The sequence below is a fragment of the Anser brachyrhynchus genome (assembly GCF_964034855.1).
Source record: "Anser brachyrhynchus genome assembly, chromosome: 1".
Classification (NCBI taxonomy): domain Eukaryota; kingdom Metazoa; phylum Chordata; class Aves; order Anseriformes; family Anatidae; genus Anser; species Anser brachyrhynchus.
In genome coordinates this window covers 141,828,273-141,845,044 of record NC_137694.1, presented here as the reverse complement: position 1 = coordinate 141,845,044, position 16,772 = coordinate 141,828,273, and the positions used below count along the sequence as shown (strand labels likewise).

Below are 16,772 nucleotides of genomic sequence, written 5' to 3'. Positions count from 1 at the left end.
TGCCCACAGACACACAGCGGCCTGCTTCAGTGCCAACACACGCCTCATAAATGAGATCCATAAATGGCGGCGTAAACGTCCTGAGTTCTCCACACCAACTGCCATGGACAGAGCTCGCTACAGGGACAGACAGGGGCAGACATTGAGTACGAAAGTCAGAGAAGTTTAAGCAGGGAGTCCCAGTACCTCACACTGTGGACATCAGATCCAGCAGTAGGCAGGCCTCTTCACTGTGAGGAGGTATGTGCCACGTGAGAAGATAGTGGAGCTTTTTGGAGGTACTTTAATTTTCACTTTTCAGGCCTCTAAAGCAATCACATGGCCTGCCTCTTTGCTAGTTAACTGAATTTTCTTCCTGTTCTCTTCCAGAAGATCCCTCCCAATCCTACTGCTAGACGCTTACAGCCCAACTCTTGCTAGGAACATTAAAACCACAAGTTTGGGTCTGAAAAGTATTTTAAAAACAATTCAGTATTATTTAGTATTTATAATATTATACTACATAATTATACAAAAATTATTTATGACTATTTAAAAATATTTTAATAACCGCTTACGGTCATTAGCAGTTTTTATTTACACTTGCTTTCTATTAGCACTTAGCCTTTTTTTGGAAAATTGGATTTAAATGTTCTTGTAAAATTCGGATTCTGCTGTGTCTGACTTGCCATAATGATCTTATTTTAGAAAGCCAGGGGAAAAATCACGGCTCAAAGAGAGTTCTCCTGCTGAGACTTCAAGCAGGGTAAACATTACTCTGGAACATGAGCTGCCTAAGCTGCTGCAGCACAGGTTATTTTCTTGAAGCTCTGGAAATCTTGTTGTGCTTCCTTCATAAGCATTCAAAAGCAGCTTTTTGAGTTCATTGAAGTTCTCCGTAAAAATGGATTCAGGTGGCAGAAATAATTGTACTTGTTAACATCTGCTGAATCTCTTAAGCTTAAATCCGGCTTGTTTAGTTTGCTTTTCAACTGTGGATCGTGAATCTTCTGCTAATCTTATCAGTGCTGATGTGGTAAATCACATCTATGTCATTATAGACATGTTTTTCAAAAAAACAGCAACAACAACGTTTCACCAGGATTCTATTTTTTACAAATTAATAAATTATTTCCTCAGCCAAAATCACTCAGGAAATAGTGCTGTGTTAACTGCCAGTAACAGGAATCAGGGTTTACCAGCCACTTGGTCACACTTACACTGAAATGACCCCTGAAAATAAAGCTATGCAATTTGTACCTGCATTTATTGCAATTGAGCATGGGCTTGTTTCAGTCTAAGTATTTTGTACACTTGCAAAGTGTACAAAATGGAGCAGGGTGCAGGGCCCTATAGCCTACCAGCTATGCCCCATCCCCAAACAGAAAACTGTGTCGTGAACTTGCTGTGCTCGAGCAGATAAGTGCTGCTAAGAGGCAGCACAGCAGCAGTGGCCCACCTTGCTTCCAGAGCAAGGAGCACCCACCTCTGCACGGTGCTCTGGAGGTATTTGGACATACCTGCTGGGACAGCCCTGCTTCATTCTTACACACTTTTACACGCCTTTTATAGCTGTGAGTTTTAAGGACTGGCACTCAGGTAAGCAGTTGCCTAGGAAATCAACCTGAAAACAAAACAAAACCTCTTTTTTTCTGAGCTTTGCATATTATTTGATTTGTACATGGGCAAAAAGATGAACAGATTAAGTTTTCTAAATACCTGGCTCATATTTTCCCACTGTGAATTGTATACCTTAGAGTTCCCATTAAATACGTACTGGTGTGTGGCACCTGAAGAGAAGTTAGAGGGAACACTGACTGGGGACCCTGCCTCGTGCTGGTGGAATTTCCACACTGTGTGCGACCTCAAGGAAACCAATTGCTGTGGCATCGAGCTGGAACTGGTCAGTTAACAAAAACAGGTCAGAAAAGAGCAAGACGCATAGGAGGAGACATCTCACAGAAGTGCTGGACATCTGGTTGTGTATCTAGTAACTGGAGAGTAAGAACACTGCTCTCAAATGACCAGCAGTAGGATCTGAATTTAGTCTGAATACTGCTCGACTACCTGGACAATTCACCGTTGGCTTTAGCCACTTGTGTAGATGGGGTTGTAGATCTAAACCTTCCTTTAGGGGTGAAAAATAAAGAATACAGATCGCATTTTTTCTTAAGACTTTTTGGCAGGGTGCAGCACTACCAACGCAGGCATACTTTCTGTAAAAGTGGACAGTGGGTAAAAAAAATAATAAAAAAATAAAAACAAAACAAAACAAAAATATTTCCCAGAAGCTGCTAGATAGGACAGCTTAAGGGAATGTTATTATGACTAAAAGGCTGGATTGGCTGCACAGAACAGCTACTGCCAGTGATAAAGCATAAAGGTTAAACAACTGGGGACAAGCCTGCCAGATGTAAAATGGAAAGTTTCCAACTTAGGAGCAGCAGAGGAAGGACATGGATTAATATGCCATGACAAAATAAGCATTATAAAAATCCTCCAAGCCAAACCAAATGCCACTGAAAATAAACTCAGAAACTCTCCTCCTTCTCTTTTGCTCCCTGCATTCCAAGGAGGATTGAATTTAGAATAACCATGGGGAATTTGAGAGAAATCTTACACTGAAATGCTGAACATAAGCTTTAAAAGGTAGAGATGCTGCATGAGCTTAGGAGACACTATTGCTGTCTTTATCATGATAGATTATTCACTCTTATCTTCCACACTTATGTATGAAAAGGAATAACCTTTTTGGACTTAAGTTTTTTCACGAGTTTTATCTTCAGTGAGACTGGTAGTGATCAGACAGATTCTTAGCCAGTTTTTTAAAATAACTGATAGCGTGAAAATAACTGATAGCTTCTACTTGGCTTATTAACTGGAGAAAAATAAAAACCAAATCAATGACTGGACACTTGAAAAATACACAAAACCCACTGGTTGTTGACTTTTCATCCTGGCTACCTTTCAGCGCTAGGTTTGTGAGCTCTATGCATAGTGACACCCCGTCAGGCGTGAAGATCCTACACTACAACGCTCTTTGGCAGATGGCCTTACAGGTACACACATATTTTTCCGGCAGCTATTTTGCTGTTAATACATCAAACTTATTACACAGTGCGGTAGGACTTAAAAAATGGAGTCTATTTTGTCAGTCCTCAAATTAAGGGAGTATCATGGATTGTTCAGTCCATGGCAAGCTCTGTTACAGACTTTAAATTGGGCTCCTGGAAAATGGGTGCAGCAAATTAGACAGCAGCACCACTAGACTGAGAGTCAGCTCAGCCCTGGCGCAGATTTCTGTTGAACATGCATTTTGGAAAGCTCCCACAGGGTTTGACAGAAATAGGAGCTCCCACACATAACCCTGATGCTGTCACCAAAAGCAGAGAGGGGGATGAAACTGCACTGGAAATGAATGAGGGACATATGTAAGAAAAACCTGATAGGAGACAGTACATTTAAGCCTGAATGAACGGGAAGAGCAGATGTCAAATACTGCAATCAAGTGAACAGAACTTAGGACTTTCAATATAGCAAACAGTGGCACGACTTCTTATGGTGCTGCACCTTTTGTATGGCTATATGGTGTGTCTGCATGTGCTTCGGGACAGGCACTGCAATTGCAGCACAGAAACTGACAACCAAGGGTAAGTCAGTGATACTCAGAATTAGCAGGGAACTTTCGCCATTGAGCCCCCTGATTCTGTCCCTCACCACTCAGCATTATCCCTAGCAGGTTTTAACAGCTGATCCTACCAGACATCAAGCATAAGCCAAATAACAGCCATATGTGGTATTTGCAAGATACCTGACAGTGATGCCTCTTGTAACAGCCATATGTACGTCAAATACACATCCTCTGCATTTTTAAGAGAATCAGCTTGCAAAGACGTTTTAGTTGACTTTGCATTTAGGCACATCCAGACAAACAGCAGAAAGCATAAGCAGGAACCTCCCACCTTCTGTTTCAACACTCCTCCCCAAAAGCTTCATCTGAGGTTAAAAGAGCAAATAGCATCCCAAAATACCAAGATTCCTCATGTTACGTGGGCTGCCTGAAAAACTCCTCAGAAATGCAAATGCCTTCAGTTATTCAAATGGGAAAATTATTTATTGGTCGCGACTCATCTCTTACATTGTTTCTCAGCATTGAGATAAACTACACAAACACAATTCTCAAGTATGAACAACATGTTAATGGTTAATGCTGAAGGCAAAATGCGTCAGGAGATAAAGAGTAGATCCTGAGTTATTGCCTTCACCTGACAGGTGAACATACTCGTGTCTACAACTCTCAGTACGGAAGTCTTAAATGAATTATGAAATATAAGCAGCAGGACAGGCTTTTCTTCTACAGCCCCCAAATCGTATGGAGTATTGACAGGAATTAAAATCTATTCTCTCTTAGTTTACTAATGGGATTTACCTTGTCCAAATTTAGCAGGCCATCTAGTCAGGCTTCACCTGTGTCATCACCAGAGAGAGGTACGGACCTCCTGATTCAAACTCTCCTAAGGTAAGTGTCTCCAACAAGCTGGAAGGACTTCCTCACTCTGCCCTGAAGTGCTTAATGCTCTCCGCTGGTTGCGGCACAAGTTTAGATGACTTGGTCAGATGGGACACCTAACTCTAAGCTGAAATAAACCTCTCCTCTTGTCCCAGCAAGAACCTGACAGACTGCTTCAGGAAATGCCCGTGCCAGGTCAGAGAGCGCCTAATTAGCACGTGAGAAGATTTCCTGACAGCTACAATCAGTGGAAGCCAACTACGGGCATATGCAGAAGAGGTAAGACAGGAATCAACCTGTCTATCAGGAGGACAGGGATTCCAAGCACTTCTGATAAAATCTGAACATAGGACAGCCAAATAGGGAAGATCCAAATGCTCTCAATAAAAACAATAAATCTATTTGTTCAGTAAGCTGTGTAACACCACACTTCTGCTTCACTGCTTTGCAGGTGTACAACAAAGGGGGAAGTACAGCAAGGGGAAGCTGACAATGGGAATACAGGAATTTGAAAAGGGAAGAAAAAGAAAATACAGAAAGCATCTAAACCCCCAAATGTAAGTGCAGTCCCCCCCCCCCCCAAAAAAAAAAAAAAAGTCCTACACTTGCAACATCAGATTTAAGGGTATTATATCTGATTTCTTATAATTTACTTTTGCCCCAAACAGGTATCTCTTTCTAATGCATTTATTGAATCTCCTGCATTTTTAAGGGTTTGGCTGCTAAATCTGTCTGCTGAAATTTGTCCACTGGCATCTCCTCTGAGGTACCTTACTCGGTGTCTGCACTTTGAGAGATCCTGAGCGTGCTCACTGCTGCATTTAGGTGCCTACTGTTCAGCACTTTGCACGTTGGCCTCAGTATTTCGGGAGATTTCACAACTTGTCCAACAACTTGTTGGTGAACGAACAAAATCAGCTAACATAGCCAAAATAGGCACATTCAGGTTGTTACTCACGGGAACCTGCCAAGGGGAAGCAGAAAGGTGAATGCACGGAGGGCAAGCATGTAGGTATATGGCTGCATGGCCCAGGAGAAGTCTAGCAAGCACAAGGCAATGTACAAAGATAAAGAACTGTGGTTACAAATGCTGTTACTTAGTGATGGACTGTCTCTTCTAAAAAACACAACCAAAGCCAGCATCAAAACTACAGAAATACCAAATATTCTGCAATAGCATTTACACTTTCTGGTTAATATAATGGCAGCAGAGACATATCAAAACTGGAGTGCAGCTGTCAGTCAAACGTTTAAACTCTTCCTTGAAGTAGGTCAGTATTTCCAGACAACCAGAACATAAAAACAAAACAAGTGACCTCCATGCCTATTATAACAAATCTCCAACAGAGTCTGGGCTTATAAAATAACTGGGCATGATGCAAATGTTGGCTTCTGCATGGGAGAGACTGGCCTACTTGCCACACCACTCCAGAGAAACTGTGGTCAGAAATGAACAAAATTGTAATAAAATAGAGATGGCAGATGTTTTCTACCCCTAAAATCATGGAATCATAGAATGGCTTGGGTTGGAAGGGACCTTAAAGATCATCCAGTTCCACCCCCCTGCCATGGGCAGGGATGCCACCCACTAGATCAGGTTTGCCAGGTCCCCATCCAGCCTGGCCTTGAACACCCTCAGGGATGGGGCATCCACAGCTTCTCTGGGCAACCTGTGCCAGTGCCTCACCACCCTTTGAGTGAAGAAAATGCACGCCTTGCTTGTGCAAGACTGTCCTCTGACCATACACCATGGCTTTAAGGACGTAGGCTGACCACAGCTGAGATTTTCACCTTTAATACTCTGGAGAGAATAAAACATTGCCCCTGTTGGAGCACAGAACTAGACAGTGTGCCAGCTCGTAAGCCTCTGCAGTCCCCAGGGCAGAACACACCACTCGCCGGGTAGCTCGCAGTTTGCTGTGTAGCTGTATCCTAGAAACGGTGAAAGAGAGCAAGTTGTTCCTCTCAGCTGACATCCTGCACGCTCTGAAAACTCTTAGTTTGAAACCCCCTCATTCCCACTTCCTGGACATGCAGCAAAGATTAAACCAGCTCATTCAGAAATGTGCAGGTCCTCTTCCTCTAACTAAATCTGAGGCTTGCTTTATCAAATCTTTCAGTTCAAAGATGTATGTTGTGTCTGTACGCAGCCTTGGCTGAGCTCCTTATTAAGCCTACTCAAGCTCCCAGTACAGGATGTCACTCTCACGCTCTTTCTGCCTCCTCTCTCCTCCACGACACCACAAGCAGTACCTCAGGAAGAGCTACAAGCCGTGTCTTTCACACCTCTGTGTTGCGGCTGCCTTTTGGGTGTGGGTCAGTATCTGTGCTTGACATACGCCAGAGGAAGCGACTGCCTGGATCTATACGAAGTACCAGTAAGAGGTCAGTGTCTTTTAGCTCCAGGTTGGCTCCTCGCTTTGTAAGCGTGCCACTCACTGAAATGCTCTCTCCCTCGCCCGGTGCGTGGACTCTGGCTGCCATCCTTCCCCTCCCCGTGTCCCTGAGGGCCAGGGTCAGGCAGGGCGTACTGCAGGCTAGCAGCAGGGCTCACCTCGTGTTTCTGCTGCGGATCTCTTCTGCGTAGAGGCACGACCGGCCGCGAGCATAGTTGTGCCGGTGCCAGCTCCCAAGCGCAATTGCCGAGGCCGAGGGTAAGCTGTGGAAACGGGTTCGCCTCTGCAGCTATGTGAAGTGAAACAAAGTGTTCTGCTTTTCGTGGGCTTTATTGCTCTCAATGTATGTGGTTCCTAAAACCGCACCTGCACAGTGTAAAGCCTGAAAACTGGGCACAACCCCGAGGCCGCGCGTTTGGCCAGCCAGCTGCAGTGCCGTCACTCTGCATATACACGACAGCTCCACCAAAAGGAGCGTGGCGGGGGGAGAGGAAAGGGCACCTGCCAGGCTGCTCTCGGGCAGAGCAATGACGCTGCAAGTGAGCAGAGTGCTGGGCTATGAGGCATGGCACCCAGATGGCACCTGCTGCTGTGTCAAGGCCGGCAGCCTGCCCATCCACCTGACAGGGCTGTGCAAGCCTGGACGGGGCCGCCCAGTGGCAGGGGGCCTCGTCCTTCTTCTCTTTTCATCTTCCCTATCAGCCAACGTCAGTCAGTCCCCTGACGCTCCCATGGTAGAATCACAGAATATCCCGAGCTGGAAGGGACCCACAAGGGTCAATGAGCCCAACTCCTGGCTCCACACAGCACCACCCAAAATCAGACCATGTGTCTGAGCGGTGTCCAAACACTTCTTGAACTCCGGCAGGCTCAGTGCTGTGACCACTGCCCTGGGGAGCCTGTCCCAGTGCCCGACCACCTTCTGGGTGCAGAACCTTTCCCTAACACCCAGCCTGACCCTCCCCTGTCCCAGCTCCATGCCGTTCCCTCGGGTCCTGTTGCTGTCCCCAGAGAGCAGAGCTCAGCGCCTGCCCCTCCGCTCCCCTCGTGAGGGAGCTGCAGGCCACCATGAGGCCTCCCCTCGGCCTGCTCTGCTCTGGGCTGAACAAACCAAAGGGCCTCAGCTGCTCCTCATACATCTTCCCCTCCAGACCCTTCACCACAGTACAACTAAGGCCTCCCAGGCACAGTATGAGGGCTGCTCTCATCTGGAGGAGCGCTCTGCTGGGGGAAAGAGTGCCCTGGCTAAACTGCGCCACGCTAGCTCATGAGCAGTCCAATCGACCTGTGGCATGGTGGTCACAGTACCAACATACACATCGTCCGTTCTGCTGACCAGGTGACACATGCAAGGTGGGATCTGGAATCACGGTTTCTGGCAGAGCCAAACAATACAGGGTATTCTTTTGCCTCGTACAGTCTCTTTGGAAATACACTTTGACAGAATCTTCTGCCAGCCACCTCTAGCAGTAGGCACGATCTCAAGATGACACGACACGTGAGAGCAAGCAGATCTGCACACAAGGTGGCCACCTGTACGTGTGGGCTGCAGCCTGCTTCACATGAGCTATAGAGTGCCTACAGAGCGCAGCACGTATCCGCACAAATTAATCTGGAGGTATCGCTGGGTCTTTCAGTCGAGATTAGCAGTGTCTTCTCTGGCAGTTAGCCAGAAGCGTGCGAAACAGCCTGCAACTGCTCTCATGACATCCTATGCAAACTAAAGAGCTTACCAATAAGAAGCAAGCATTTGCCTTTTCAAGTAGTGAAACTCAGGCATCTGGAAAATGTGCCCTCCGCTGAACGGCAAATAAACCGCACGCATAGAGTGAGATGGACACAGGGGTTCTCCTGTGCATCACGGCTGGCTGCATCTTGGCAAACTGGCACAGGCTTCCCTTGCTAATGTAAGAAACTCCACTGCAGAATGAAAGTACTCCATTAGTCTGACAGAAAAGCCTCTACTACATCTCTCAGGGAGCTTACTCACTGCCAGCCTGGACCAAACTGAGGACAAAGACACAGTAACATGAACAGAGCAGCACCTCTCCAAAACTGGAGGAGGGAACACTGGCTTCTCTGACACAGATTCAGACCACTACTTTCTGCTTTCAGCTTCCTGTGCATGAAGCTCACTCACAGAGGAAACTGAGTAATCCCAGGTAGTTTCCTTCTGAATCACATCTAGTGACATTTGCTTTCTGGAAGGGATGAGACAAGTGTATTCCTTCTGGTGAGAAATGTCATACCCTGCCTGCAGTACCCGGGACCAGAAGCTACTCTGGTCTATTCGGGTAGTGTGGGAGATGATCACAACCCACCTCCCCAGAGGCTGGCGTTGCCAGGAAAATGTGTGAGACCCAAGAACTGGAGCGGCTGCACATCGAGTCCTCGTGTGGTTACTTCAGAGGCCATGAGTGGCAACAGCAGTGCCCTTGTGAGGATTCGGTGACACGGCTCTGTCTTTTTTCTCTCGGGCTGGAATTGCTTTCACTGGCGGGCTGACAGAGGGGAAGAAGAAGGAAGCAAATTTTGGAAATTGTGTGAAACAAGTTGCCCACATCAAGCCCTCTTTTCTCCTCCTCTTGAGTTCTGCAGAAGGAAATTAACATTTAATGTAAACCAGCTTGCTTTGATAGCTGCCTCAGTGCCCCATTAAACATTTTCCACACCTCGGGGGAGACAAATGCCAGGTCATAAATTCCAATTTGTCATGGATTTTCTAAGTCACAGGTTGACAGAAGAAGCGGTTATCACTCTCTGATCAGTATGCAGACACCATTACAGTCTTTCACAATACTCTTCAATGGACACAGCAAGAATTAGAGAGTAGATTTAAAAAGCAAAGCCCTTCGGTTTTAAACATAAGGCTCCCAGAAAAACGTTAGAAGAGATTATTTCACCAACACAGCACTTAGTCAGTAACAAAATGTAATTCCCTGCTGGATGAGTGCCATTATTTGTTGTGATTGTAGTTATCACTATTCATCTCCTATTCACATACCATGCAAATATATACCATACTTTGTAACAGCACACCAAAAACAAAGCCCCTGCTTAGAAGAGTTTTAACACTTTGCATCCAATGACAAATTTAGTTCTACCAAATATTTAAGAGCAGCAGTAATGTGTGCATCCTGGAACTATCTGGAGCAAACATTTACATGTAACTGCAAAGAAAAAAACATGCTTTCGTCCTCCAGGCCCAAGATAATAACCCAGAAAAGTAACAAACCAAACAAGATTTCACCGCGAGGTTGCAAATTTGTGATCTCCAGTCATCGACATCCATCCCTGGGTCATGGAAATGAGGAAGAGGAACAAAGAGATGAGACTAAGGTGATCACCGAATTGCAAAGGTTATGCACGCAAAACAATATTCTGGTCTGTGCTCTAATGCCTTTGTAACTTCCCTCCAAACCAACTAAGCAAGAGTTTGTGTGCTCTTCTGGGATCCAGCCTTTCTAACGAGCACCTGCACTGAACCTAAATTCTAGGTGACCTGTGCAAATGTCCTCCTAAAGAGTGCCTAGTGTCCTCTGTCGTCTCAACAGGACAGGTGCCTTGAAAGGCTTCCAGGGAGAGGCCCTATTGACTCCTCTTGGCTAAGAAACCTTCCCTCTTTGCCTATCAAACGTGCACGCTCTTACAGGCGCACCCGCAAAATCCATCAAGCAGCAACACAAGCGTGAAGTTCTCCAGCGTTTCATTCCACGACATACGCTGCCAATTCAAAATCAACAGCTTCTTTCGATTTATTTGAAGAACTGGGTCTTTTCCCTGTCTACCCGCCGACTCTAGAAAGCAATAGCTTTTGAGGGACTCTCCGAAACATCCAGAATTTCTACACGAAAGCTGTCTCCTCCTCCGAAAGCAAGCTGCATCTCCTAGCTTTTTACTTGAGGTTGCATCATCCTTTTCTGTTCTATCGTCTGATAAGTCTTGCCAGCTCTGAGCCACTGACTCATTGATTCGGCAGCGGTTGTACGCGAACGGGTCATCTGAGTCCACGCCGCTGGGACGGCGGGAGGAAGGAGGCCTCGCCTGCACACCAGCTGTTAAGCAGCCAGCGCAGCAGGAGAGCAGCATTTCAAGCCCCGGGTTCAGATTACTGACACCACCAGGCCGTGTAGGCTGTGCCGGGGAACCTGGCCGTGGGCGCTGCCCTTGCGCTGCTGGAGCCTCTTCCTAGCGAGCCGGCATAGAGGACGCATGGCAGAACATATGCGATCTGACACGAAACTTCACTTAGCTGCTAAACATTACCTAAGACAGAGGGCTTTTCTCTGCAAAAGGTCCTGTCTCAAGCTGATTGCAGCTTGTCACTTGCTGTTGCCTGTGTTTGAGCGCTGCTGCTGGTGTTTGAAGTGGTTCTTTCAGCGGGGTGGGTGGGTGGCTGGAATGGGGGGCCCATGACAGCGCGGAGGACTAACCTGGCACTCACACACATCCCGTCTTACAGATCTACGGCCAGCAAGAGAAGGGTCTCTGCTCCCTGGTAGCTGCACGGGACTGCAGCTGTGTCCATCCACCTGCCCTACCTACGGAAGCATCTGTACTGAGGGCAGCATCGGCATCAAAGTCGGCTCCACTGTCACCACAAGGAAGAGACAGTCAGTCTGGCTTGGTCAAAAGGTAGAAGAACTGATAAAGTGATCAGCACGAAACGGATGTGGAGAGAAAAGCTGTCACTTATTGCTTCTTTACGTGACACCTACACTTCAGCATTTTTCCAGAAACAAAGAGTCTGAGGAAACAAAGTAAAAGTCACATCCAATTCCTTGTGCTTCTCCTAGCACGACACCTTTTGGAGAAAACTGCTTTTCTGAACTCATGCCCAGTGACTTCCATGACCTTGATACCTTGATACCGCTCAACCTTGGTTCCTGCTTCCCGCTTCAGCTCCAGAAGTCATGCACGTTACCGAGAATCTTTGTCTGTATCTGCAAAACCAGCAAGTTCTCATCCCATCTCACCCACTGAGGCTGGAGGACATTTAAAAAAGTGATTTTGTGATGTTGAAATTAAGGATAGAAAAAGAAGAAGTATGTAGATAAAGCCATATAAAAAATCATTTTAGCTACCTGTTTCGTTTTTCCTTTTCAATTGCAGGAGTGGAGCTTTTCCGAAGGACTGCCCAAGGGTGGAAATAGTCAAACTGCTATCAGGAACTAGGCTTCTGCTGACAGCTGTAAGGAAGCATCACCCATCCCTGCTCCTAGCCAGAAACTCTATTTGAACAGCTGTCAGAGTTCCTCAGCTTCCACAGTCATTGCCCTGCAGGGATTAGGCCCAAATGCACCTTTCTTGCAAACGCAGAGACTACTGAAACTATTCCCAAATTAATCCATACAAGCGCCACTCAAAAGTAATCCAACTTCTGCAGCAAAAGGAATAACTCTCAATTTTACTCTGGCACAGTATAAGCACTACAAAGGGCAACGCACTTAGCTGTGACACCCAAAATGGTACAAGCGATACCAAGACCAAAGGTACACCTTTTCTCATCATCACATCCACCTTTTCAGCAGCAGACAGGGATATGGAAAATTGCAGGGGGAGAAACTTTCCAGAATTAACATTCCAGTGCTGGTACTCATTAGTATCTTGAACAGTTTCTGCAACAGGTACTTTTTGATTTTCAACCTAGGAGACACGGCAGCTTATTTCTAACCTGGTTCTATTTGGTAGGGGCCATCCACATTAATACTATTTTATTTTTGTGCAAGCGTAGTCCCTTACTAGCCCTCCTGCCACTCATTTCCTTCAACTCCAGAAGCGTTCACAGAGTTAAGGGTGGCTACAAGCATGCAAGGCACTGGGCAGTGCCCTGGGTTAGTAATGCCCATGTACGTGATGTGGCTGGGTTATATTCATTTTAGTTTACAGAAAGAAGCCTATTTTATTTGTGTTCCCAGGCATGCATGTCTAGGGGCAGGGGAATATCCCAGGGTGAGATTTCTTGTGTGATATGAGTTTGTAAAATAACAAACTGAGCCTGCTGCATGCTGAAACTGCAGACTGTTCTGAGTTCTTTTTAGCATTTTATTTTTTTCACACGCCTTTCTTGAAATAGGAGAGCTGCTCCCTGCCTTCATGCTTACGTCAGCCCAGAGGACCCCTCCCAGACAGCTTGTGGAATTGGAGCTTAAGCTTCTTGGCACGTGTTTCTATTCTGTAAGATCTACACATCAGAATGAGAAACGAAACCTACTCTCTTGGAAACTATGTTCTTCTCTCAATCCCCCAAAAAATCTTAGCCTGAGCTGCTATGAGGTGACTACCTAGCATGGAGAGGAAAACAAAAGTTCTCTAAAGGTGGATTTTTTGCACATAAATGTTAATGCAAAAGACATTTCAGTCTTACTTATGGATAACAAGGACGTGATCTAAACCTGGAGCTCAGATCATTAAAAACAGCAACAAAATATCTGAAGGGGATAAACGATATAGTGCTCCAACCACAAGCTTTGGGAGATGGCAAAGTCACAGGGAATGATGACACTTGGGACTATTCACTTAGGAGTACACGTTCAGTGAAGGGACTGCCTCACATTCTCCAGAAATGCGGACACAGGTCAGGCTCACCAATTCCTGCCACGAAACCTCACACTCTTAACTCAAATGCAGACGCCTTCGGCCTCTACCCCTGGCACAGCAAAGATTTATTAGTAGATTACTTCAGTGATGTCTCACAGTACTTAAACCAAATGAATGCCTGAAACTACACACCAGTGTAACTGACCGCTCTTACTGGGAAGTAGTCGCACAAGGGCTTGTGAATCAAGCAATGCTTGCGATGCTGCTGTCACTGTGATGCACGGTCCCTCCTTTAAAACATAAAACACCCCTTAGACGTAGACCTACACTTAACTGTCGCTTACTCATAAATCTATAACGTGCTGTGGAAGTCCCACTGATCGGAGTGAATCCGCTCTCATCCAAAGGTACCGGGCTTTAGGAACACCTGCAGCTCCGAGGAAAGACACGGGAGATGCCAACTCCAAGGATAACCGAGAGCTTCTTCACGCTCGACGTGGACACGAAACCCCTCAGGAGCAGGTGTGCTCGCTACCATGTGTCCGCACGTCCCCTAGCCCACGTCCCATGCACCCAGCAGCCCCGTCACGGCGCTCCCCAACCCTAGCGCCCAGCCTGACCTGCTGTACACCAGGCACTCCATGTGGTTGATCTCCTTGTCGGAGAGGTAGCGGCTGTAGTCCTCCCACAGGTCCTTGATGGCCGTGACCGCCAGGATGAAGAGCACGGGGGCCAGGGCCAGCTCCGGCTGGAAGGCGTTGACGGCTGGCGCGAAGTTGAGCAGCGCGATGAAGACGAAGTAGACGTTGGCCAGGCGGTGGAACTGCTCGAAGAGGTTCTTGGGCAGGAAGGAGAGGGCCGTGTACTTGGTGGTCTTGAGGCGGTTGCTGGCCAGCGAGGTCCTCTTGGACTTCTCCGCCTCGGCCTCGGGCAGCAGCAGCAAGTTGGAGCGCACCAGCCGCGTCTTGCTCTCCTTCCTCCTCCGCCGCCTCCTCTTCCTCTGCCTCTCCTTCCCCTCCGGCCGCACCTGGGGCGCTCCCTCGCCTCCTGCAGCGCCCTGGGACATCTCTGCCTCCCTCCGGGCTCGCTCCGAGCCGGGACGGGGCGAGAAAGGCCGGGGGCAGCGCGGGCAGCTCCCCCCCGAGGCACGGCCGCCCGCCCCGCCGCCCTAAGTTATCATCCTCAGCCGCTCGCCACGGCTCTCGCTTTCCTCTTCCCCTCCGGGGGGAGGGAGGAGGGCTCTTTCAAACCCTCTCCCAACTGCTCCGCTTGGCCCTCGCTCGCTTTCTCCTCCTCCTCCTCCTCCTCGGCCGGGGAGGGGACGTGGGCAGGCGGCGAGCCGAGCCCTCCTCCCGCGGGCCTCGCCCCGGCCCGCCGCCGGAGCCGGCCCGGGGCGCTGGGGGGGCGGAGGGGGGGGTGAAACCCTTCGCCATGGCGGGGCCGCTTCTGTGCGCCCCTGGGCAGCGGGAGGCCGGGCAGGGAGCCGGGGGAGGAACCGGGGGCGCTGGTGCTGGTGGCGGTGGGGAGGACCCGGGCGCCCCCGCCACGGGGGAACTCGGAGCGAGAGCGGCGCTTCCGCGGCCACACGGCCCCGGGGGACCCGCCGCCACGCCGCCTCGCCTCGCCTCGCCTCGCCCCGGGGCTGTCGATTGCCCGGGGAAGCGGATCCCCCCAGCACACACACACACAGACACACACGGCCCTGGGTGCAAGGCGGCGGATGCCACGTTATCTGCCGCCTTTGACTTTCCATTACACGGCGGGGAGGTGGCGGAGGAGGTGTGGGTTGAGAGAGAAAAAAAATTTCCGCTGAAGTGCTCGCCCGGGCTGTGCCGGCATTCATCCCGGGCCCCGAGCACAGCGGGCAATCGCCATCAGTGACTGAGCCCACAGCTCCCCGCTGTAACGCCCCGATTTCTCCCTGAAGACACGTGGCAGGGCTGAGGCACACGGCCCCCAAAATACTGTGGGAATAATGAACTGGGGTTGTTTAGTCTGGAGAACAGAAGGCTCAGGGGAGACCTTACTGCTCTCTACACCTACCTGAAAGGAAGGTGTGGGGAGCTGGGGGTCGGCCTCTTCTCACAGGTAACTGGTGATAGGACTGGAGGGAATGGCCTCAAGTTGTGCCAGGGGACGTTCAGGCTGGAAATGAGGAGACATTTCTTCTCAGAAAGAGCAGTCAGGCACTGGGACGGGTTGCCCAGGGAGGTGGTGGAGTCACCGCCCCTGGGGGTGTTCAAGGAAAGGTTGGACGTGGTGCTTAGGGACATGGTTTAGTGGTGACATTGGTGGTAGGGGGATGGTTGGACCAGATGATCTTGGAGGGCTTTTCCAACCTTAATGATTCTATGGTTCTATGATTATCTCCACTGGACGTGACGTGAGGCTTCGCAGCATCTCCTCAGGCTGGGATTTAACGCCACACCACAGAACACGGCCTGATATTGGCACTGATATTAGTACTCACAAATCCTGTGCTAAAGCAGAGTACTTAACCAGTCCTGCTGTCTACTCTGTGGCTACTGCAGACCCAGCAGGGTTTCCTGGGTTTCCCAGCTCCTGGAACATGGAAATGCCTATGAGTTTTGTTGGTGCAAGGGGAAAAGGGAGGATTGGCCTGGTTTTCTGCAGTCTGTAGCTTTGTTAGTAAAGGGAATGTACAAAAATATTATCCTGCACAGAAAAAGGAGAGAAACAATAAAAAATAATTTTCAATGTCAAATTTTTTCCTTGGTTAACCAGTTCTCAACTTGCATACACATGGAGTTAGCACCATGGGTGATCAGGAATGAACAAAAGTCCTTTAGCCCTATTTCAGAAATGCTGGAGTGGCCGTGGCCCCTGCCCAGCCTCATAAGCTCCTCAGACAGGGCTGCCATCTTCCACCTTGGCCCTGACACTGAAGATTGGTGCCTGCAGTTGTATGTCTGGAGAGCTGTGGCACCTAGCGGGGATGGCCTCAGTGTTGGCTCCCTGTAGGTGCTGCTAGTGACGTGCACCATGATCAACCCTGAGACACTGGAGAGTTGCACCATTTTCTGAAAGGGCTCAGCATGTTGGGAAGCAGTGTCTTTAGGAATTTGAACTACAGTGAGAGGAAAAAAACACCCTAGGAATTAATTTGTATCTCCATCAACTTCAAAAATGTCTGGATCATCTCCCAGGTGTCCACCTAAGGTCCTACATGCAGGCTGGATTCTTCTAAAGGCCTTGCTCTACGCATAGCTTCTGAGCAGTTGAAAATCTGTAACAGTTTTCCTAAAAATGTGGTCTAGTCTCTCTATTTTATAAAACATATATTTATAAATGGTAGCGGAGATGCTAAAACAGTCAGGCATTTCAAA

At 48.3% G+C, this 16,772-nt stretch overlaps 1 protein-coding gene across 1 annotated transcript in view; it reads right to left on the bottom strand.

The window, feature by feature from the left end:
* ATP10A (ATPase phospholipid transporting 10A (putative)) overlaps positions 1-16,230 on the bottom strand; it is a 114,606-nt gene extending 98,376 nt beyond the window's left edge. The window contains exon 1 of the mRNA XM_080579646.1: positions 14,046-16,230. Coding sequence (XP_080435772.1) covers positions 14,046-14,491 — 446 coding nt within the window. The 5' untranslated portion in view covers positions 14,492-16,230. The remainder of the gene's footprint in view (positions 1-14,045) is intronic.
* Between the last annotated feature and the right edge of the window lie 542 nt (positions 16,231-16,772).